Consider the following 24698-nt stretch of genomic DNA (forward strand, 5'->3'; position numbering starts at 1 on the left):
ATTATAAAAGAGCCCTGAGTTAACCAAAGGCTTTGAGACTCTCCCTGACGTGACCAGACGGATCTATTGGCTGGACCACAAGGATTTAATCTCTCTGTTGGCAGCTATTCCCGCCCTCCTTTTCTCTGTCTCTCTATCCTTTATCCCCATTCTAATCCTTGTGCTGCATCTGCTGTGGGCACTCAATAAAAGGTGCATTTGTTTTGGTTAATACTGAAAGTGCCCTGCTGTGTGTCTTTGCACCCTGAGATCACTGAAATGAGCCATTGTGAACCCCCTTGTACCAGGGGATGGTGACACGGCCTGATGGGGTTGCTGCCCACAGCGTGTGAACGTGATCTTCTTGGTGGCGACTGCACTGGTTCATCTGCTCTTGCTTTCTGGACTGCCTATCCCAGAATCACCTGTGCCACCTGCTTTTCTTATATTGTGGTTCTCTGCAGTTCCTTCAATAGTCAGCCCTTCTTAAGTTCACTCTTGGAATAGGGGATTATCACCTCCCCATCATAGCGAGTGCATTTGAATGCACTTGAATGCATTTTGTCTGCATTCCAAATATGGTCCCTGTTTTTGATTTACTGTGGAATCTCTGTTTGTATTTTCTACCTCTGTTGAGGCTGGGATTGAAGGTACTTGAGATGATATTTCGCGTTTAGATTCAGGTGGTTTTTGTTTCTTATCAGTGACACAGCCTCACCACCATGAGTTCTGCAGCCTTTCATCTAAGGCACAAAATGGCTCCCTGTCTCTTGTTACAAGGCCTGGATGGTTCCAAGGAGACCATGGTGATACTGGGGATCCAAGGAGACCGTGGTGACACCATGGACACTCATGGAACCATGGACATTGTGACACAGCAAGGCTTCAAGGAACCAGGGAGTCAATTGTGACTCTACCAAACCTCTTGGAACCAAGTGCCCATTGTGACACTGGAGAACTTCAGGGAACCAAGAGTCTCTTGTGATACAGGGGGTACTCATGAAACCATGGAGACCATTTAGAAACTTCAAGGCCTGATGGAACCAAAGGGTCATTCTGGCACTTCTGAGCCTTGGAAGCAAAGGGACCACAGTGACACAGTGGGGCTCTGTGGAACCAAGGGGCTGTGGTGACATTGTGGAGTGTCATTGAACCAACTGCCCATGGTGACACTGCAGGGCCTGATGGAATCACGGACACCATTGTGACAGTGCAGGGCCTGATGGAAGCAAGGGGCCATTGTCACACTCTGGGGCCTCTTGGGATCCAAGGGCACTTGGGATACCATGGAAATTATGGCAAGTGTGGCACCATGAAACCAAGGAGACCATTGTGACCCTACATGGAACTAAGGATTCATGGAACAGTGCAGGACACATGGAACCAAGGGGCCATTGTGAAGCTGTAGAACCAAAAGAGCCCATTGTGACACTGTGGGCCCCCATGGATCCTAAGGTCCATTTTGACATTGCAGGGTCCCATGGAATCCTGGAGACCACTGTGAAACTTTGGGGCCTTGTTGAATGAAGTGGCCCTGCAGGGCCTGATGGAACCAACGAGACCCCATAGAACCAAGGGTCCATTGTGACCCTGTGGTACCAAGGTGTCGTGGGTTGACCCAGGCCAAGTGCCAGGCATCCATGTGGGCTGCTCACTCAATCCCCTCTGCAGCTGGACAAAGAGAATTTAATAAAAGATTCATGGGTTGAGATAAGGTCTGGGTGAGTTCACTCATCAAATACTGTCCTGGGAAAAACAGGCTTAGCTTAGAGATGTGAAATTCATTTATTACTAAAAAAGTCAGAGCAGGAAAAGGGGAAATAATATAAGCCCCTTCCCTCCCTCCTTCCAGCTCTACCTCCCACCCCAGCAGTGCAGGGAGACAGGGAATGGGGGTTATGGCCAGTTCATCACCCATGGCTTCTGGCCCTGCTCAGGGAGAGGAGTGGTTCCCCTGCTGCACCGTGGGTCCCTCCCAAGGGAGACAGTTCTGCAGGAGCTTCTCCCATGTGAGTCCATTTCAGGGGCAGCAGCCCTCTGCAAACTGCTGCAGTGTGAGTCCATCCCAGGGACAGCAGTCCTTCCCAAACTGCTGCAGCATGGGTCACTCTTCCAGGGGTGCATTCCTCCAGGGACAGGCTGCTCCAGCCTGGGAGCAGGGCCCCTCTCTCCATGGCTCTGCTGCAGGGTGCCTGGGTCTTCAGTGCCTGGAGCACCTCTTGCCCCTCTATCTCCACCGACCTTGATGTCTGCAGAGTTGTTCTTTTCACATGTTCTCCCTCTGCTCTCCTCTGACTGGAGATAAAATTGTGCAACAATCTCTATTTTTATTTCTTTTTCAATTTGTTATCACAGAGGCATTGCCACCATTTGTAACTGGCCCATCCTTTGCCAGCAGCAGGTCCATCTTTGCAGCCACCAGGAATTGGCTGTGCCAGACATGATGGAGGCTTCCAGCAGCTTTTCACAGGAGCCGTCCCTGTGCCCCCTGTGAAATACAAAGCTGTGTTTCGTGTCAGGTACATACAGGCAATGTTTGTATTTGTGATTGTAATATGTGTGGAAACTGACCATGGGACAGTTATAAAGATGAATTCTAATAATTACTGAGGAAAGTAAAGCATGGAAGAAGGCCTTTGAACCTATCTTTTGTTCGCAATTAACCTTGATAAGTCTTAAGTTGATTTAGGAGCATTTGAATTAAAGCTTTAAGTATGTTGCTTTTTGACAGGAACTTTCTGCTTGTAGCTAAGCCTTAAGGAGTTTGGCAATAATAACCTTTTGAAGTATAATTTTAGAATATTGCTTGTAGTAAGGATCTTTGAAACGATAGCTTTAGAATATATATAAAAAGAAACATGCTTATCTCACACTTTAACAAAACAGTGAAAAGCAGCTTGAGAAAGGAAGATGAACATCAACTCAAGGATTAATAGTTTGAACCAAGGGGAGCTGGACATCACTGTTTTGAGATTTATAATCTCTGCAATTAAGCGGTGGACCCACATCTGGAATCTGGACCACAGCATCTGGGAGATTTCTTCCTTCTTTCAGAAACCGAACCACCAGCATCTGGGGATATTCCTTTCTGGGATACATCCTGAGAAAAACTAAATCACAATAGGTATGGAATTAGGAATAGAAGATTTGGGAATAGAAACTTCCGAGAAAGCTGATGAGTACCCCTATAAATGCCTGTAAGCCTCAACTATCAGTGTGCAGTTGGAGGGAAAACTTCCCCCACTGTACCCATCGCTGTATTGCTCATGCTTTACCATATTAATTAATGAATTGATTGCTGCTTGAATATTGGCCCAGTCAAGCTTCTCATGTATAACACCCCTGTGGTGGGAGCTGGGAGAGAAGAAGGGGACGCTGGCCTGTCCCTCAGGGGAGGCGCGGCTCATTTGCTAACAGCTGGTGCCTCCCAGCTGAAAACTTTCAAACTCAGTGTGTTTCTGGGACACAACATTTTTCACAGGCTAATTCATGTTTGGTCAGGGGCTTCCCACTGGGATTTGGGGTGCCTGACTCCCCTCACGTGCGCCAGCGGCGTGGGGGATGTGGCTCCCAGAGGCGCTGCCTCTGTCCACAAGCCTGGAGGGGATGGGGGTGATGTTGAGGAACAGAAAACAGGAACACTGGAATTTGAATCATGGGGTTGGGGTGGAGGGGCGGGGGGGGGGGGTTGGAGAGCGAGCATTGCTCACTTTTTCTGGGGAAAGAAGACCCGCAGATCCAGGTTGGAGATCCCTGGGAAAGCTTCTCCTTCCCAGCTGCCGGCGTGCACTGGTGGTTCTGTGGGGAGAGGGAAAAAGCGTTTGGTCACTCCTGCTGCCCAGGCACTGGCAGCACAGTGGGGTTGGGCTGTGAGAACAAAGACCCTGCCCTGCAGGCCAGGTCTGGGCTGTTTGGCCTCCCCACCGCCGGGTTTGGGGGCTGTGATCCCCCTACCTGGAGCCGGGGCACTGTTCTGTGGAAGGTGGACAGAGGTACCAGCTCAAAGTACTGGAAAGCCACGAGTCAGACTCAGCCCAAGTGATTCAATTAAGGACAGTGGCCAAGGCATTCCAGAAATTTTCTCAATATTGTTTGATAATTATCAATGGATTTTTTAAAATAGTTATTAGTGATTTTTCTTCAGCAGTTCTTTGTTTCAGGATTCTGCAAGTCTGTTTCAGGACCAAAAGGGATCATTCAGGGATGTCAAAGATCAACATCTCCAATGACTGGGATTGTACTGGGATGCTACAAGGATCATACTGGCAGCAGCTGGGCCCATGCCGGGGCAGACTGCGATCACACTGAGGGAGACTGGATCATACTGGGATCACACTGGAATGGAGTAGGAGCCTGCAGGGGTCAATTGAGACCATATCGGGGACAGATGGGATATACTGGGAATGACTGGGATCATTCTGAGGGTGACCAGGAGCAGTTCTGAGCAACTGGGACCATGCAAGGAGCAACTGGGAGGAACTGGGAGTGACTGGGTGCATGATGGGCATGATTGGAAGCCACTGGGCTTATACTGGGGTGAACCGGGGTCATGCTGGAGGTGACTGGGATCATACTGGCAGTGAGAGCAACTACACTGAGGCTGACTGGGAGTGGTTGTGAACAAATGGGATCATGCTGGAAGGAACTGGCAGTGACTGGAGAATGGGCTGGAAGGAACTGGGCTACACTGGGACATACTGGGAGTGTCTGCAATGAAAGGGAGGGTGAAAGAGAGCAACTCAAACCATGTGGGACACAACTGGTTCACACTGGCAGGGACTAGGAGCACTCTGGGCTCATCTTTGGATCATACTGGGAGGGACTGGACTAATACTGGGAGTGACTGAGAGTGACTGGGAACACACCCTACACATCATCCCCCATACTGGGGGCGACTGGGAGCACGCTGGGAGCAAATGGCGTCATACTGGGACTGACTGGATCGATCTAGCTGGAGGCAACTGGGACCATACTGGGAGAGACTGGAAGTAACTGGGATTATAATCGGACCATACTGGCAGTGCTGTCATGTGACAAAGATCATACTGGAGCTTCCTAGGCTCCTATTGGTATTGAAAGGGAGCAACTGGGATCACACTTTGGGCCACTGGGAGCAACTGAGAGAAACTGGGATCGTGCTGCAAGCAAACTGGAGGAACTGGCAATGACTGGATGCAGGCTGGAGGCAACTGGGATATGCTGGGCATGACTGAGAACATACTGGGAGAACAAGCACCTTACTGGGATCACTGTGAGTGTCTGGGAAGAACCATGGACATGCTGAGGGAAACTGGGATGTACTGGGAGTGTTTGTAATCATACTGAGAATGACTAGAAACAAGAGGGACCATGCTGGGGAGAACTGGGACCATGGTAGGGGCAACTGGGAGTGAGTGGGAGTGACTGGGTCTACACTGGGGGCAACTGGGCATGACTGGGATCATGCTGGCAGGGACTGGGATCACATGGGGAGTGACTGGGACTACAGAAGGGACAAGAGCGTTCAACTGGGATCACACTGGGAGGAACAGGGAGCAACTGGAACCATGCTGGGGGCAACGTGGATCAACTGGGCCCACACAGGGAGTGAAAGGGAGTCACTCTGAGCATGACTGGAATCATACTGGGAGGATCTACGAGTGACTGGGATCATACTGGGGGTGGTTGTAACCATACTGGTGTGGACTGGGTGCAACTGGGATCATCCCGGGGGCCACTGGGATTACAGCAGATGAGAATGGATCCTGACTGGGGGTTACTGGGAGCTACTGGGCCCATGCTGGGAGGAAAATGTGGACAGAGTGGGAGCAACTGGAATCAACTGGAAGGTACTGGAACCATGCTGAGGGGACTGAGACTACAACTGGGATCATATTGGGAGCAACTAAGACCTTACTTCAGGCAATTGCCAGAAACTGAAATCATGCTGGAGGCAACTGGGAGGAACTGGGAAAGACTGGGATCATTCTGAGCTAACCAGAACATTACTGGGCACACTGGGATATACTGGGAGTGTCTGTGACCATACCGGGTGGACTGGAATCACACTGCAAACAGCTGGGACCATGCTGGGGGCAACTGGGAGTGAGTGGGACCATGCTGAGAGGGACTGGGACTATTCGAGGGACAACTGGGATCATACTGGGAGGAACTGGGAACAACTGGGACTATTCGGGCAGCAGCTGCGATCATACTGGGATCACAGTGGGAGCAGCTGGGTCCGTGCTGGCTGAGACTGGGATCACACTGTGGGTTATTGGAATCATACTGGGATTGACTGGGAGTGGTTGTGAGCAACTGGAATCATGCTGAAAGGAACTGGGAGGAAGTGGCAGTGACTGGGAGCATGCTGGGGTTGACTGGGATATACTGGGAGAGACTGGGAGTCATGAGGATCATACTGGACACTACTGGGGTCCTGCTGGCATTGACAGGGAACAACTGGGATCCCACTGGGGGTGACTGGCATCATACTGGGAGTGACTGGGATCACACTGGGATTATAGTGGGCGTCAATAGACCCTGCCTGGGGTTCCTGAGAGCTACCAGGCCCACGTTGGGAGCTGCCTGCACACACACTGGGAGGAACTGGGAAAAACTGGGAATGACAGGATGCATGCTGGTGACAAGTGGGATGTCCTGGCAGTGACTGGGATGAAACTGGGGGCAGCTGAACCACGCTGAGGTAACTGGGAGTGCCTGGCAATGACTACGAGAATGTTCAGGGCAACTGGGATATACTGGGAGTGCCTGAGACCATGCAGGTGGTGACTGGGACCACACTGGGAGCCACTGGGAATGTGCTGGGAGGAACTGGGACACACGGGGGGCAACTGGAGGCAAGTGTGAGTGACTGGGGCCCTGCTGGGAGAGACTGGGATCATACTGGGATCACACTGGCAGTGAGGAGGAGCAGCGCGATGGCTCCAGCGCTGGGGCTGGGGGCGCTCCTGGGGAGTCAGGGGGGAGTGGGACCCCCGGCACCGGGACCCTGAACCGCCACTGCCAGCACCGGGACCCCCCTGTTCCCCTTAGCCTGCACAGGGACCCCCTGAATCCCCCATTCCGGACATCAGGACCCCCTGCTCCCCTTTTCCCGGCCATCCCATGGCTCCCAGCCTCCAGACTTGCTGTGGGCTTGACTCTGGGACACCCTGGAATGCCTTGGACCCCATTCCTGCCTTTCCCAGCCCCTAGCCCTACCTTTGTGCAAAACCAGACACCCCCTGAACTCCCCCTTTCCGAACATCCCGGGTGTCCCCACCCTGGTACCTTCTTTTTGGGAAACCTTGGACTCCCCTTTCCTGGGCTCAAGGACCACCTGGGACTCCCTTCTACCTCTCCACGTCCCTGCCCCCCATTTCTGTGACCCTGAGACCCCCCCTGCACCCCCATTCCTTAGAACTGAGATGCCCTTTTACGCCTTTACCCAGCACTGAGACCCCCCCCTCTCCCTCGGCTGTGCCCTGTCCCCTGTCTCTCAGCTGTCCCCTTTCCCTCGGCTTTGTGGGGCCGGGGGTGGCAGCAGGACCCGGGGCAGCCCTGGGGGAGAACAACCCTGAGCCCCAGCAGGGCCAGTTCCCCCAGTTCCCCCCAGGTCACTCCCAGCATGGGCCCTGTGGCTCCCAGTCACCCCCAGGATGCTCCCAGTCACTTCCAGTTACACTCAGTATGATCCCATTATCATCCCAGTCACTCCCAGTATGATCCCAGCATGGTCCCAGGTGTTCCCATTCACCCCTACTATAGTTCCAGGCACTCCCAGTATGTTTCCAGTCCCTCCCAGTATGATTCCAGTATGAACCCAGTCACTTTCAGTATGGTGCCATTCGCCCCCAGTATGGTCCCAGTCATTCTAAGTTACCCAGTACGATTCCAGTCACTCCCAGTATGATTCAAGTCACTTCCAGATACTCCCAGTATTCTTCCACTAACTTACTTTATGCTTCCTCTGTGATCCCAGTCACTTCTGGTCTCTCCCAGTATATCCCAGTTGCCCCCAGTGTGTTTTCATTCACTCCCAGTTGCTCCCAGTAGCTTCCAGCATGATTCCAGTTGCTCATAACCACTCCCAGTCACCTCCAGCATGATTCCAGTCACTTCCTGTATATCCCAGTGGCCCCAGCATGGTCCCAGTTGCCCTCTGCCCTCTCCTATTCACTTCCAGTATCATTCCAGAATGACCACAGTCAGCATCAGAGTGGTGCCATTTCCTCCCAGTATGATCCCAGTATGGTCACTCCCAGTATGGTCCTAGGCTGAAGCCAGTCTGATCCCAGTTACTCCCAGCATGGTCCTAGCTGCTCCCAGTCTGACCCCAGTTGCTCTCAGTGGCCCCTAGCATAGACCCAGTCACTCCAAGTATGATGCCAGTATTAGTCCACTCTGATCCCAGTCTCCCCCAGCATGGTCCCAGTCAATCCCAGTTGCCCCCAGTGTAGACTCAGTCACTGCCAGTTGCTCCAGGCACCCATGGCCGAGATTGGGTTCCACCTCAAAATTCCCTAAATCCAAAGAGTGCTCCTAGACAAAATCTGCCATTCCTGACAAGTCTGGCTGGCCTTGGCCTAGTGAGGCTCTCACCTGCCCTCCAAACACTGGGGCTCTGTGCTATGGAAAAGAACTGTCCTTCTCATCAAGGTGCCCATGGCCAAATTTGGATTCCACATCCAACATTCCCTGTTGTGACAGACTGGAGGAGATTGTTGGCTCAAAACATTTTGTGTGTGAAGGAGGAAGGGGCAGGTCCAGCTCTGGCCCTGCCCTGTAAGCCCAGCCCTGCCCTGCCCTGGAACCCCAGTCCCACCAGAGCCTCTATCCCAGCCCAGCAGTGTCTGCCAGTCCCTGGCACAGCACAGGCAATGCTCCACAGCCAACGCTGGAGCTCCCAGCCCAGCTCCTGAGGGACCAAATGAGCCCAAGTCCCACCTGGGGGAAGGGCCCAGGGAGACCAAGGGGTATTTAAGGCTGATCACAAGGCAAGCACACATCTTGACCCTACCTCCTCTTGGAATTTCTATGTGAGCAGTGCTGGAATCCAGGAGTTGGTAGCTCTGTGTGTGCTTCTCTGTATCTTATTTGTCTTTCTCTCTTTCTATTTCCCTCTTCTTGCAAATTTTGATTAACCTAAAATTGAAAAGGCTTAGAGGTTGTGAGATTGAATGGGCCAAATTCATTCTTTGAGAAGTGTTTTTTTTTTTTTTTTGACTGAATGTCCTACTAAACCTTTTGTGAAAGCTTCTCTCATCTTCTAAATTTCCCAGTAAAGTCTAGTTTGCTGTTTTGAGCTCCTGAGAATCTCTTGTTAGTATTTCTCCAGGGAGTCCAGCTCAGAAGACACAAACAACTCGAATTCCTTTTAAATGTCTCCTTGAGAGACTTGTTTGGGGAATGGGGGTCAGGCTTGTCTGTCCTGCTTGGCCCAGCCCAGGCAGGGCTTTCCCAGCCACATTCCACACTCCATTTCCCAGCTGGAGCCGCTGATGCCTCTGAGTTGTGCTGCCCCAGCCCCAGGGACGCTCTCCTTGTCTGCCCATTCCCCCACGGTCTCTGGGCAGGGATGGCCTCAGTGGGGGCTGCTGACATCCTCAGCAGCTTAGAGGCTGCTGCTGAATTTTCCTGCTGCAGAGGCTTGTTCAGCCTTCAGCTCTTCAGTTCGGGAATTCAGTGTCCCAGGGCTCATTAACATTGAGAACAGCTGAACAAGCCAAGCCTCTGGGAATATTCTGATTTAATTTCCAAATCTTTTGTGGTTAAGTAGATCTCAGTAGTGTATTCAAAGTGAATACATGATATTTAAAAAAACAGTGAGAATAGATTTTTTAGGTCTTGTTTAGTTTTGTTTTCCTGTTCATAAATTGATATATGCAGTCTCCTATTGTCACTGAATCCAAGTACCTCCTCATGCAGTTTGAATAGATATGAAAATCAAGACCCTTCATGGCTGACAATCAATCAGACTCTGTCCCTACCCACATCCTACCATTTCCCCCATCCAAGCCCTGGCACTCAGAGCAGCCTTGTGCAGATCTGAGCTCCCTCCAGCCCAGGCTGCACCTGCAGCTTTCAGCTCGTTGGTCCCACTCACACCTGCTTTCCTTGGAGAAGGAGCTGCCCGAGACACAGACATTTATTGTCAGCCAACAAAGCCAAGGCAAGTCACAGCTCCATCAAATGCAAAAGTCATTCCTCTGCTGGATATTAAATCCACTTTCCACAGCAGACAGTCTCAGAGAAATAGAAAACACAACTTCTGTGCCCAGCACAGATCCCAAGGTCCCCCGAACTCTCCCTGCCCTGATTCTGCCCAGATTTGCTCTTTGCACACACGAGTCACAGGCTGAAGTCAGGAGCTCCCTCCATGGCCAGAGGGAGGAAAAGAGAGAAAGGGGATGAAGAGCTCTCCTGTGCAGAGCCAAGGTCCAAGTGCCCCTGCAGTGGGAACCACAGCTCATCAGGTTTGTGTCCTTTGGGCTCAGGCACTGGTGACACTCAGAGGTACAGAAAGGTTTCTTGGCAACAAACACAAGTTGAACATTTGAACAGTTTAATAACAATCGCAGCTCTTCCCTCAGCTCACTGTGATGTCCCAGCAGCATCTGACATGTCCACCATCCCCCAGGGATTTCTGTACAGGAACAGTTTTAGACAAAGACATACGATAAGATAATTCTGTCATAGATACAAACACAATTAAAATTATGATTAATGATATATTTATTTTAACTTCAGAATGATTGGGCAACTTCCTGCAGCTCACAGCATGAAACCAATCAGTTGGGTGGGCACAGAGCAGCCTCCTCTCTGGGCCACTTGCCTGTTTGCAATGCCTTGCACAGGCGCTGGCCCTGCCCCAAGGCCTGGCCTGAGTCCTGCCCCTGCACGCTCAGCCAGGCTGAGATGGACGCTGATGGTTTCTGGGCCGGGCTCTCTGAGCCCAGCCCAGCTCCCTGCAAGCTCTGCCAGCTGCCCTGAGCTCTGCGCAGCACCAAGGGCCTCTCCCCAGCCCAGCCCAGCCAGCTCTGGCCCCACAGCTCTGCTCAGGCCAGGCTGCTCTGGGCACTGCCCCACAGCCTCAGCCCCTGGCAAGGGCACAGCAGCAGCTGCAGCTGCCACAGGACTCAGCCCCACCATGGGGGAAGGTGCTTGGCCAAGGCCAAAGGAGGCTCCCTGGCTGCCCTGCTCCCCTCGGGCTGAGGTGCTGAGAGCTCTGCAGCCCCTGCTGCCTTCCCATTTGCCCAGGGCAGCACAAGAGCCGTGGCCTTGGGGCCCTCAAGAGCTGCTCCTGCTCCAGGCCCAGGGCCCATGCCAAAGCTGGGGCAGCCACAAAGCTTTGCCCATTTCTGTTCATTGCTGCTCTGATGGAGATGGATCCTCAGCCACTTGGAGGTTGTTGATGAATTTTACTCTTCCAGAGGCCTCTTCTATCTTGAGCTCTTTATTTCAGGAATTTAGTGAGAAAATCACAAAACATTTGTTCAAAACACCTGAACAAGACAAGCCCCTGAGAAAAAATTAAGTTTTCAAATCTTCTGTGGTTAATTAGACAGACTTTGGAAGTTAATTCAAAGTTAATATATTGTATTGGAAACAATGCAAAGTGAACTGTTTTTTCCTGTTTTCTATTCTTGCATATAGATTGATATCAGCAATGTCCAATTGATATTGACCCAGAGAACCTTCTACTACAGCCTGAATATGTATGAAAATCAAGACACTTCATGGCTGACAATCAATCACACTCTGTACCCACCCCCTCCCCACTATTTCCCTCATCCAAACCCTAGCACTCCTACGGATCAGGAATGGTGTGGCCAGCAGGAGCAGGGCAGTGATTCTTCCCCTGTTCTCAGCACCTTGAGTGCTGTGTCCAGTTCTGGGCCCCCAATTTAGAAAGGACATGGAGGGGCTGGAGCGTGTCCAGAGAAGGGCAACAAGGCTGGTGAGGGGTCTGGAGCACAAGTCCTGTGAGGAGCAGCTGAGGGAGCTGGGATTGTTTATCCTGGAGAAGAGGAGGCTCAGGGGAGACAAGGCAGTGTCAGGGGAAAGGTTGGACTTGATGATCTCCAAGGTTTTTCCAACCTTGCTGATTCTGGGATTCTCTGAAACCACCCTTGGAGCAGTTGCAGGATGAGCCCTGGGCCTCCTATTCAGAAGCTGCAGCAGCCCAGGTCCCTCAGCTTCTCCTGCCAGCTCCAAAGCCCATCCTGTCAGTCCTGCAGAGCCTCTGCAGCTCCTCCTCATTGCCCAGAACAGGGAGCCCCAGAGCCAGACACAGCAGCCCAGATGTGCCCGCCTGGCCTGGGGTGCCTCTGGCAAGGGAGCAGCACCAGGCACTGCAGGAGCCTGCAGACAATTCCTGCAGCACTTGTAGGATGATCCTGCTGCCCAAGGGATGTTCCCATGGTGCCAAGTCAGGAACTGCAATGGGGAGTGGGGCCAGAGAGGAAAGGGCAAACAGGGATGGGATGTTTGCAGGGGAGGGAACAGGAGTGTGCGAGAGCAAGAAATTTATATCAGGGAAAGAGTAAAGAAAGCAAAGGTGGGACAAAGGAAATGCTGAGGACAGTTTGGGGGTGGCTGCCAGGCAGCCCTGGCTCTGAGCAACAGCGTCTGCAGTGGGACAGGAAACTCCCAGCTGATGGGAACAAACTTTCTGGCTGACTGCAGAGGCCAGGACAAAGCTGAGTGGTTTCCCTGGTGTCCCCCAGCCCTTGCTGGCCCCAGGGGCTGATGGCATTTGTGCTCCCTCAGGTTCATGAACCCACACCAACAGCATGGGGGTGCTCCCCCTGCTCTGTGCAATGCAAACAGGGGCTGCTTAGCCAGTGCTGCCGTGTCTGTGCCTGCAAGGATGGGACACCTGTGTGAGCTCGGGGAGAGGCCAGGGCTGCAGAGGGGGGATGCTGTAGACAGCTCCATGAGGACACTCTGGAACGCTGCCCTGGGCTGTGCAGCGCACTGGGGATGGATCAGCCCCTGCTCTGCTGCTCCTTCCCGTCTGCCCCAGGGCCCTTGCAGAGCCCCAGCCATGCTGTTTGCCCCCAGCCTGCCCATGGCCAGCCTGGGGCTGCTCACAGAGCTTTTCTGTGCTGATCATTGGCCTGGGCATGTTCTTGAGAGAGCCTGGGCAAGGAGCCTGGAGCCCCCAGGCCCTGGGCTGAGGCGTCAGCACTGCCCCAGCAGTGCCCATGGCCTGTCCCTGCTGCAGCCCCGGCACTGCCACCCCCAGGGCTGTGCCCGGCCCCGAGAGCACTCAGGCCCTACAGCAACACCAGGGCCACCAGGGCAGCGGGGCAGGGCCACGGCAGCAGCACTGGCAACACCAAGTGTGGCTGCTGCTGCTGGGCACAGCTGCTGGGCCAGCACTGATCTGCCCCAGCTCTGCACACAGACATTGTTGCTGCAGCTCCAGAGAAGGCAACACAAGGGCATCTCTGCAGAAAACTTTGTAGGAGATCTTTTAGTTCCTTTAAAGCCATCGAGAGCAAAGCCCCTCAATGACACAGTCTGGGGACACAGTGAAGTTTGAAGAAACAAAGTGAGAAATGGCCTTGGTTTAGGGAGAATATTAAAAAATGAAAACAGAGTAAAAACTAACCAATCCAACAAGAAGTATCAAAAATTACTTTTATGACAAGAAATATGCAGAAATGAGCAACCAATTTAATGTTTCCTAAATTGTCCACTCATCAGTGTCCACACTGCAGCCTTGAGCTCCTGGTTCCTCAGGCTGTAGATGAGGGGGTTAAGTACTAGAGGTACCACTGAGTACAGAACTGACAGGGCCAGATCCAGGGATGGGGAAGAGATGGAGGGGGGCTTCAGGTAGGCAAAAAAAGCAGTGGTGACAAACAGGGAGACCACAGCCAGGTGAGGGAGGCAGGTGCAAAAAGCTTTGTGCCGTCCCTGCTCAGAGGGGATCCTCAGCACAGCCCTGAAGATCTGCACATAAGAGAAAACAATGAACACAAAACAGCCACATGATAAACTGACACTAACAGCAAGTAGCCCAAGTTCCCTGAGGTAAGATAGTGAGCAGGAGAGCTTGAGGATCTGGGGAACTTCACAGAAGAACTGGTCCAGGGTATTGCCATGGCACAGTGTGGGATCTCAGCACCTCAGGATGGAGGTGCAGAGAGGCCGAGACCACCCTTGGGGGGCTCGGGAATCCTGGAATGTTGCCAGAAGTGTCTGGTGGCAGGATTTTGATCCTACACAGGAGATGAGACCTGTATGAGGACTGGGAGGAATTCACTGGGTGAATGGTGAAGGGATAAGTTAGTTAAAGTGTAAAACACAGGGTTTAGGATTTTGGTACAGGGGGGTCTAAAGAAGTAAGATGGAGGAATTGGGGCGTGTCCTGTCCTTCTTCTTCTTCTTCTTGGCCTCCATCTTCTGTGGTGGTGGTGGCACTTTGGGATTGGTCATTACTAAAAGTGCACCAGTTAATAAGGGTAGAAGGTATTGGGGAGAAATGATAAATATTGTACACGTAACTTCGGGTATAAAGATAAGTGACCGCCCCGGGGGCTCGCAGTGTGCCCATGGCTGACTTGCTGTGCAGACCTCTGTCGGGCTGAAAGAAAATCTTTTAGATAAACAATTAATAAACACCAAGACCGAGACAAGATCAGAAGTCTCTCCTCGTCCTTTGAAGCGTCGGCACTTCAAGGCCATCCCTGGGCCTTTCCAGGCCACCTAAACAGCAATACAGAAAACCTTACAAGTGGCGTTCGCTGCGTGGGCACCCCCCACCAACCATTTCGGGGGGGGATCAGCCCTGAAGAGCTGAAGAGCTGAAGAGCTGAAGAGCCGAGAGGGCAGCTCCTGAGGAGAGAAGCCTGAGAAAAAAAAAAAAAAGGAAAAGAAGAAAGAAGAAAAGAAAAAAACAGCCAGAAGAGTCTGCAAAAAAAAAAAAAAAAAAAAAAAACAGCAGTCACTGAGAATTCCATCTCTCAGCTTCTGCCGAAGACAGTTCGTAGCAGAGCAGCCCGGATCGGAACCGGAAGGCGCCTCTGGATCCTTCTCCTGTGACCTGCTGGACAGAGATCAGGAGCCTCCGGACAGCTCTGACGACAGAGTTGGTGAGAAGGTCAAAAAATAAGAATATGGGGGGTACACTGTCCCAAGAGCAAAAACAAATTTTGTCCGCCTTACAAGGCGTGGCTCAAGCATATACAGAAGGGATCCCAAGAAAAGAATTAAAACAGCTGTTATTGTGGGCAAGGCTTAATTACCCACTGGCCGAAACATGCCTGCTATTCGAAGTGGGGTTTTGGCAGGAAATTAATAGGCACTTATATTTTTTAGCAACAAAGAAGGACGAGACAGCGTTAAAGTTGCTCTCGCTGGCAAGAATAATGTTGGAATCCATATCAGAACAGTCGAAAAGACTGGGAGAGCAACGAAAAGTTGCGGCACCCTCACAAGGAGGGGGAGGAGCAAAGCTCCAGGAAAGAATTACCTCTGACCTCAAAAAGCCAGGGGAAAGGGCTCTCGAGAAAAGAGAGCAGGAAATAATATTAAAGCCCCTGGTCCCAAAACCCAGAAACCCCAGGAAGCTCCTAAAGCATCCTGAAACTCCGGAGAGTACAAGGGAGTCAGGATCGGAAGGGGGGGTGCAGGGGGAAGAGAAGGGATCGGGGGGGGAGGCGCTTCCTCGCGGGGGGCACAGCGCGGCAGCGACGGAGCTGGCGTGGAGCGCGGGTGAAGAGACAGAGAAGGGAGACGCGAGTGCAGACGCGGCTATTGTCAGCACAGCGCCGGGGGTGGCGGCCGCCCCAACAGGCAGGGTAGCAGAAAAACGCGCGGCGAGCAAAATTCGCAAAAACCGGGGGCGAGAGTCACAAACCAGCGCGGAGGCGGTAAACACGGGTGGCGAAATGGGGGAAATTGCGCAGCCCCAAAGGGCCACCGTAGTGAGACGCGGGACGTGCATGATTGTGACGTCAGACCCGGTGCGGAGGTCGGCTCGGATCGCGGAGCGAACCCGGGTGCCGGCGGGGGGGCAGGCTGTACACACACCGGCAGGAGTGGACACAACGTCAGAGGGAGAGGAGACAGAGTCAGGGATGGACCGAGGGGGGGGAGACCTCGGAGGTGGAACTGGAGGGGGAGAGTGACATCAGCTCGGGAGAGACAGGGAGCGGCTCACAGATTACGCATGCGCACACAGTAGAGCGCAGGCGGGGGTGGGCTCGATCCCTTGTGACGTCTCGGGCGAGGAGAGGCCGTGCTCGGGACTCTACGTCCCCCGGCACCACACCCTCTCCAGAGTTGATACCTTCGGATGAAATCCTCGGAGTCCCAGTCCCTTCCCTTCAAGGGAGACGTTCTGGTGTTCAAGTTCCATTTTCAGTTGAATTAAAAACCAAGCAAACACGGTCTCAAGTGAGATCGCCGACACGGCAGCCGACCGGAAGAGGAACCGGGGCAGTCGAGCTCATTCCGTCATCTGAGCTGGGGAGGCCGGTGACAGCGCCACCTAGTGGCAGGAGGACAGAAGTGCACGACATGCCGGACCAGTTCGGCGGAGCCACAGCACCATCTCGTGGCGAGACTGCAACAATGCAGCAATTTTATCCAACATTATATAAAAAGAAAACCACTTTAAAGAAAGCAATATTAACACAACAAAGGGATTATCCATCGACTTCGGGATTTCATGAAGATGATGAAAGCTCAGATGAAGAACAGCTACAAGGAGAAGATGTCATAAGGATCACAGCATCGGAAGGTGTTCCGACATGGATGTTGTCAGCAGCAGAAGCAGCAAAAAGCTTCTTGCATTCAGTTGATGCAGCGAAAAAGAAATATCAACGGGATCCTCGAGTTTCCTTTTCGGATTTAGGAGCGAGGCCAAAAACCTCAAGGCGAGAAATGAGGCACAATGAATCACCGATGACATCCACAACACCATTGTTCATGCAAATCCCAATGGAACCTCAAGAAGAGGAATTTGAAGAGCCAGTGAAGACGATGGACTGGAAACAAATTAGAAAAGCATTAGCAAAGGAAAAGCATTTATTTCCAGGATCAGGAGATTTGACAATGCCAGTGACATATGATGCCCAGGGGCAGAACCCAAGGTGGGAAAGGATGGGTCACGAGACACTTAAAGACTTGGGGAAGGCAGCTCAAACTTTTGGGCTGAATTCACAATACTTCAAGCAGCTATTGAGAGGGACATTCACTACATATGACCTCACACCATATGACATTCGAAGTATTGTGGCAATGATTCTTACTGACACGCAAAGTCTTGTCTGGGAAAAAAGGTGGAGAAAATATCTTGCTGAATTGCGGAACAGATATCAAGGCGGGCCGAACGCGAACCTCACAGAAGGGCAGTTAGCAGGAGATCCTCCAGATGGCAACCCAGGGGAGCAAGCAGCGCGGCTTCCACGAAGAGTGCTAAGTGACATCAAAGTAGCAGCGCGATTGGCAATCATGCAAATTACACCAACAGGAGCTCCAGAAGTCCCATTCTCTTGCATCAGGCAAGGTCCCACAGAGCCATTCATGTCGTTCATCGATCGACTCACGCAAGCCGTGGATCAACAAGTGACGAACGAAGAAGCGAAGAGACCTCTCTTGGAGAGTTTAGCTTTTGGCAATGCCAACCCGGATTGTCAACGGGTCATCAGCACCATGCCAGGACGGCCATCCTTGGCAGAGATGGTGGAGGCATGCAGCAAGGTGGGAACGCCTCAGCATGTCGCAGCGATTGTGAAGAGTGAATTAAGAGAGGAATGGGAAGAACAGTTAAAGGGACATTCAGAAAGGCAAGCAGAGAACAAGACACTGGAAAAGATGTTCGAAAAAATACTACAACAGCAGGACGAGAACATCAACAAAGTTCTTGCGACGATGCAGAAAAAGAACAATCCCCCGAGAGGACAGTGCCACAAATGTGGGGAGTTTGGCCACATGAGAAGGAATTGTCCACGGACACATCCGCCAGCGCCAGCACAGAAGGCGGAAAGGCCAGTTTGTGCGCGGTGCGGAAGAGGCAGACATTCAGCAAAAGAATGTTATTCCCGGACAGACGTGGACGGAAACCCGTTACCGCGTCCGGGAAACGGTAAGCTCAGCGCGCCCATAAGCCAGCGCGCTCAGACACAAGTACTGGCGGTGTCACAAGAGCTGACAGGGCAATCATCAGCGAGCGACAAGCAGATGCCCTCAGCAAAACCCTCAGTCGATTCCGCAGTGACCCAGACCTCCTCCCACCAGGGGCACAGTGTGCACTGGCAGCTTCAAAACTAGTATGCTTTTTAGACGAAAGTCATGCAGAGATACCAACGGGTATCCGTGGGGACTCATATAAGAAACAAGATTTCTTAATAATCGGACAAGATAAATGCAGTATTCTTGGACTCATTGTCTATCCAACAGTCATCTCAGCGGACAAAAATACAGAATTAACAGTTTTGGCAAGAGCGCTTCGTCCACCATTGACTGTACCAGAAAACACTGTGGTTGCGAGAGCTTTCGCATTGCCGCCACACGCAGTTGGAGAGGTCATGTCAATCTTCGATGAAGAAGGTTTCCCTATGAAAGAACATGTTGAAGTACATACAACATGGGTGAAACACATAGGTCGAGACCGACCCACGCTCACATGCCAATTGACATGTGGGGACAGAACAATAGCGATCAGAGGCATGCTCGACACAGGGGCGGATGTAACGGTAATATCGTACATCTTTTGGCCACGCAGTTGGAGCTTGGTCGCGCCATTGGGCTCTCTCTCAGGCATAGGGGGAGCATCTCTGTGTCTGCAAAGTGAGAATTCTGTCGTTGTCACAGGACCAGGAGACAAGACGGCGATCATTCGTCCTTTTGTCGTCCAAAAGCCGATCACAGTCTGGGGTCGGGACCTTTTGGCACAATGGGGCGCGAAGATCGAGGTGGATTTTTAATAGGGGTCACTGCAGCACTCGCCACACTGAAGCTGACATAGAAAACCAATGATCCAGTTTGGGTGGATCAGTGGCCCCTTGAGCGAAGAAAATTGAGTGCTTTGAAAGACCTGGTCCAAGAGCAATTGCGAAAAGGACACATCAAGCCAACGGACAGCCCTTGGAATTCTCCAGTGTTTGTCATCAAGAAAAAACTATCGGGCAAATGGAGATTGTTACACGATCTCAGGAAGATCAATGAAGTCATAGAAGACATGGGACCCCTTCAGTTGGGACTTCCATCTGTCTCAATGATTCCCAGAGATTGGCAGCTTGTGGTCATTGACCTCAAGGATTGTTTTTTCAGTATTCCACTCCATCCAGATGATGCTCCGAGATTTGCCTTTTCAGTTCCGAGTATCAACAGGGAAACGCCTCTGCAGCGGTACCATTGGGTCGTTCTTCCGCAAGGTCTAAAAAATTCTCCGACGATCTGTCAATGATACGTGGCACGAGCTTTGGCACCAGCGCGGAAGAAATTTCCGAAGGTGAAAATCATTCATTACATGGATGATTTGCTCATTGCAGCGTCAACACGGCAGGAGCTGCAAGAAGCTCGTGACTGTGTGATTGCAGAGGTGCAAAAGGCAGGTCTGGAAATCAGCATTTCAAAGATTCAAGAGGTTGCACCTTGGAAATATCTAGGGTGGAAAATTTCAGAAAGAACAATAAAACCTCAAAAAATGGAGATCAGCACCAAGGTCAGCAATTTGCATGATCTGCAACAGCTTTTAGGAGAAATCAACTGGATGAGGCCAGTCTTGGGAATCACGAACAGCGACATCCCAGCGCTGCTTGATCTTTTGAGAGGAGACACAGACATCCGGTCTCCCAGAACACTCACGCCAGAAGCGAAAAAGGAGTTGGAGAGAGTCGCAGACGCGATACAGAAAAGGCAGGCACATCGATATATTCCAACGTTGCCTTTTCAGTTGGCAGTGCTGGGGAAGAAAACACAGTTCCATGGTTTGATCTTCCAATGGGACGAATCGCAAAAGGATTCTTTGATAATCATAGAGTGGATTTTCTTACCACACAGGCCCGCAAAAACAATTCTTACAGATTTAGAGATGGCAGCACAAATCATCATAAAGGCAAGAACAAGGTTGCTGACGATGGCAGGAAGAGAATTCTCAGTCATCAGACTACTTCTGAAGCGAGACTATTTCGATTGGGCGATGCAACAATCGAAAGATCTGTTAATCGCGTTGTTGGCATTCCCAGGAACTTGTACAGTCCACTTTCCGCGACATAGAATACTGCAATCGCAGATATGCTATAAAGCAAAACCAAAAATGAGTGAAGAGCCTTTGGATGGGATCACAGTGTTCACGGATGGCTCAGGAAAGACACACAAGTCAGTGATCACGTGGAGAGACTCAACGACAGGGGATTGGGAATCTGACGTGAGGATGGTGCAGGGCTCTCCGCAAATTGTGGAGTTGGCAGCCGTTGTCCGAGCATTTCAGTTGTTTGAACAACCTCTCAATCTGGTGACAGACTCCGCGTATGTTGCGGGTGTGGTCAGGAGATTGGAAGGTTCGCTCTTGAAAGAAGTCAGTAATGAGGTTTTATACTCATATCTGACAAGCTTGAAAATGCTGCTAGAGAGCAGGGAAGGAAAGTATTTTATCACACACGTTAGAGCGCACACAACACTTCCGGGGTTTTTAGCGGAAGGGAATGCTCGGGCGGACAGATTGACGATGCCCATTTCGCAAACACTGCCGGACATTTTTGAGCAGGCAAGATTAAGTCATGCGTTCTTTCACCAGAATGCGCAGGGGCTAATGGAATCCTTTCGCCTCACAAAGAGTCAGGCGAGGGAAATCATTAGTGCCTGTCCAGACTGCCAGCTTGTGCAGCCACCTTCCTCTACCGGAGCCATTAATCCGCGGGGACTGCAAAGTCTTCAGTTGTGGCAGGCTGATGTCACAAAATATCCATCTTTTGGAAGGCTCAAAAATGTTCATGTTTCTGTAGATACGTTCTCAGGGGCAGTCTTTGCATCAGCACATGCAGGGGAAACAGCAGACCATGCTTGCCGACATTTCCTGCAAGCATTTGCGGCATTAGGTGTGCCTCAGGAGATAAAAACAGATAATGGGCCAACGTATATAGGCAGGGTGCTTGACAGATTCCTGAAGAGGTGGGGTGTCAGACATACGTTTGGTATTCCACATTCACCCACAGGTCAGGCGATCATTGAAAGAACACATCACACCCTGAAATCCCTTCTGGACAGACAGAGAAGGGGTGAGCCAGAGGCAACACCTCACATGAAATTAAATAAGGCACTGTATGTGTTGAATTTCCTAAATAGCTCATCCTCAGAACCTAATCCACCAATCGTGAGACATTTTTTAAATAGCACACAGGCAAGGCTAAAGGAAAATCCTTTAGTTTTGATCAGAAACCCAGAGACAGGACAAATAGAAGGTCCTTTCAAGCTAATCACTTGGGGCAAGGGTTTCGCTTGTATCTCCACAGATCGAGGTCTGAAGTGGGTGTCGGCACGGCACGTGAAGCCATTCCAAACACGAGAACACGAGAACGTTGATCCAAAAGACAAAGAGACGAGCACTCCAACGGAAGTCGAGACTCAGACGGCAGTGAACGATTCAGAAGAAAAATAAAAAGAAGCTAAAGACTTTGGGGGAATCTTCTCTAGGGTCTTGAATGGAAAACAGAATAATAATTTCACGCAGGAACGGAATTATGGGTTTTATGATGCTTATGTGCATCATTCTTTCATTCGTTACAGTAAACAATGGGGGTAATTTACCTATTACTCAACCAAGGCAAAATGTATGGGAGACTTTAGCTCAGGCAGCAAATTTAGATAGTATTTGCCTGACACATTCGAGGCCAGGAAAACCATTTTCAGCATGCATGGTTGGATTGCCAGTGGACAAATGGCCAGTTCCAGGGCACTCCGCAGTTAACATTTCGCAGATCATTAAAGATCCTGTGAAAGAGTGGTGTGCTTGGACAGGTCTACTTCCTGTGGCTTCTACAGAACCTCAGGAATTGGAGATTTTTGGGTCCATGACAATGGAACTCTGCATGCAGTTTGAGACTCCGAATGTCACAAAGGCGAAAACTGTCGATTTGACTCCCATTCATGAATTCTATAAGAATGCGTCAGCATGGTGTAAATATATAGAGAAAACTACCAAAGGATCGGTCCAAGTCCCAGTGCAATTGCCACGGGGTTTGTTCTTAGTTTGCGGAGACAGAATTTGGCACGGCATTCCTGCTAATGCCACGGGAGGTCCATGCAGCATTGGGGAAATTTCAATACTATCGCCTGATTTGAACATGTTAAGGGAGAAAAAACGCAGAGAAAAAAGATCAATAGAACAATATGCGGCAGATTGCAATGATAAAATGTTTTCTTGGGACAAGAAAGCGAGTATTGCTACCGCGATTTTCTCACCTCAAACAGCATCAGGGGTAGCCTTGACTCAAATCGACCGCATGGGTTGTTGGCTAAGCAAACATGCACGGTCTGTGTCTGTCGCATTGGATGACATGTTAAAAGACATCAGTGGTACAAGGCAGGCGACTCTTCAAAACAGAGCGGCGATCGATTATCTATTGCTCGCTCATGGACATGGGTGTGAAGAGTTTGAAGGGATGTGCTGCATGAATCTCTCAGATCATTCAAGGTCAATTCATGAAAGTATCAAAAATATAAAGGACAGCATAAATAAACTTGGCGAGATCACAGGATCATGGATCGATCAGCTGGTAGACTTCTTTGACATCTCTCCCATTTGGAGAGGAATTTTAAGAGTAGGGTTCTATGTTTTAATAGTTCTCCTAGTCCTCTTACTTGTCATCCCATGCATATTTGCATGTTTAAAACACGCTATGAATCGGATAGTAAAAGAGGTCTTCCTGGTGCAAACAGAAGGGGGAGATGTGGGATCTCAGCACCTCAGGATGGAGGTGCAGAGTGGCCGAGACCACCCTTGGGGGGCTCGGGAATCCTGGAATGTTGCCAGAAGTGTCTGGTGGCAGGATTTTGATCCTACACAGGAGATGAGACCTGTATGAGGACTGGGAGGAATTCACTGGGTGAATGGTGAAGGGATAAGTTAGTTAAAGTGTAAAACACAGGGTTTAGGATTTTGGTACAGGGGGGTCTAAAGAAGTAAGATGGAGGAATTGGGGCGTGTCCTGTCCTTCTTCTTCTTCTTCTTGGCCTCCATCTTCTGTGGTGGTGGTGGCACTTTGGGATTGGTCATTACTAAAAGTGCACCAGTTAATAAGGGTAGAAGGTATTGGGGAGAAATGATAAATATTGTACACGTAACTTCGGGTATAAAGATAAGTGACCGCCCCGGGGGCTCGCAGTGTGCCCATGGCTGACTTGCTGTGCAGACCTCTGTCGGGCTGAAAGAAAATCTTTTAGATAAACAATTAATAAACACCAAGACCGAGACAAGATCAGAAGTCTCTCCTCGTCCTTTGAAGCGTCGGCTCTTCAAGGCCATCCCTGGGCCTTTCCAGGCCACCTAAACAGCAATACAGAAAACCTTACAGCACAGGGGCAGGGAAAATGTATTGGCTGTGTGCATGAGAGCAGTGAGAAAGCCACTGGCCCAGGCAGCTGCTGCCATGTGGGCACAAGCTCTGCTGCCCAGGAGGGTCCCGTAGTGCAGGGGTTTGCAGATGGACACATAGCGGTCGTAGCACATGATTGTCAGGAGGAAATACTCTGCTGAGATGAAGACCATTATGAAAAAGACCTGAGCAGCACATCCTTCATAGGAGATGTCCCTGGTGTCCCAGAGGGAATTGTGCATGGCTTTGGGGACAGTGGTGCAGATGGAGCCCAGGTCGCTGAGGGCCAGGTTGAGCAGGAAGAAGAACATGGGTGTGTGCAGGTGGTGGCCGCAGGCTACGGCGCTGATGATGAGGCCGTTGCCCAGGAGGGCAGCCAGGGAGATGCCCAGCAAGAGGCAGAAGTGCAGGAGCTGCAGCTGCCGTGTGTCTGCCAATGCCAGCAGGAGGAAGTGCCTGATGGAGCTGCTGTTGGACATTTGCTGTGGCTGCACATTTCAACCTACAGAATGGGGAAAACACAGGGCAATGGAGGAAAGATTTCTCACATAAAAATCAAAGCAGTTTCTCACAAACACTTTCCTGCCACTAAACACCTCCCCGTTGTCTGTGTCTAGGGGACCTTCCTTCAACTGTGTTGCTGGAGCCCTGATTGTTGCTGGCCAATACTGTGTGAGGAGCTGGACCTTGGCCTGCAGGACACCTGAGAGTCAGCCCTAACACTCCAGTCAGTGCAGGGGAACAGTGAGGGCAGGGGCAAGTCCTTGTGTGTGAACTTGGACAAGGAATGTTCTCCTGGAGCAGAGGAGCTGCCTGTGTGAAGGGATGGGGATTGCAGGAGGCAGAAAAAGGGGTTTAGCTGCACCTGGGGAGAACAGAGAGTCCAGGGAGGCAGGAGGATTGTCTGAGGCTTAGTACAGACTGAGGGGAGCTGCTCTGTCCCTCTCTACTGTTCCAGCTGTCCTGGACTTGCACCTTTCTGAGATCCACTCCCGTGTTACCCTGGACAGCCAGGAGACACAGCTGAGAGCAGAGGGATCCCTGGCACACAAAGTGGCTCCTGCCTTTCCCAGAGTCAGGAGAGTGGGCTCATTGCCAGCCTCCCAGGCTGCCCTTCCCAGAGCTCCCTGGGCACAGGGAGCTGGGACACCCCATTGCTGTGCTCAGCCTGCACAGGAGGAG

The 24698-nt window shown here is 51.2% G+C and overlaps 1 protein-coding gene across 1 annotated transcript; it reads right to left on the reverse strand.

Moving 5' to 3' along the window:
• Positions 1 to 13644: 13644 nt before the first annotated feature.
• Positions 13645 to 23995, reverse strand: LOC132077253 (olfactory receptor 14A16-like). The gene is made up of 2 exons (XM_059478796.1): positions 23494 to 23995; positions 13645 to 14090 (listed from the first exon to the last, which is right to left on the reverse strand). Exons 1-2 carry the CDS (start codon positions 23993 to 23995, stop codon positions 13645 to 13647), a joined length of 948 nt encoding a protein of 315 aa, XP_059334779.1.
• Positions 23996 to 24698: the final 703 nt, after the last annotated feature.

Source organism: Ammospiza nelsoni, chromosome 9, assembly GCF_027579445.1.
Source record: "Ammospiza nelsoni isolate bAmmNel1 chromosome 9, bAmmNel1.pri, whole genome shotgun sequence".
NCBI lineage: Eukaryota > Metazoa > Chordata > Aves > Passeriformes > Passerellidae > Ammospiza > Ammospiza nelsoni.

Bases quoted from the DNA above. Each gene is read 5' to 3' on its own strand.
- LOC132077253 (XM_059478796.1), bottom strand. From the start codon at position 23,995: ATGTCCAACAGCAGCTCCATCAGGCACTTCCTCCTGCTGGCATTGGCA. The intron at 14,091-23,493 runs GTAAGGTTTTCT...TGAGGTGCTGAG, and splicing joins ATTTTCCCTGCCCCTGTGCT to ATCCCACACTGTGCCATGGC.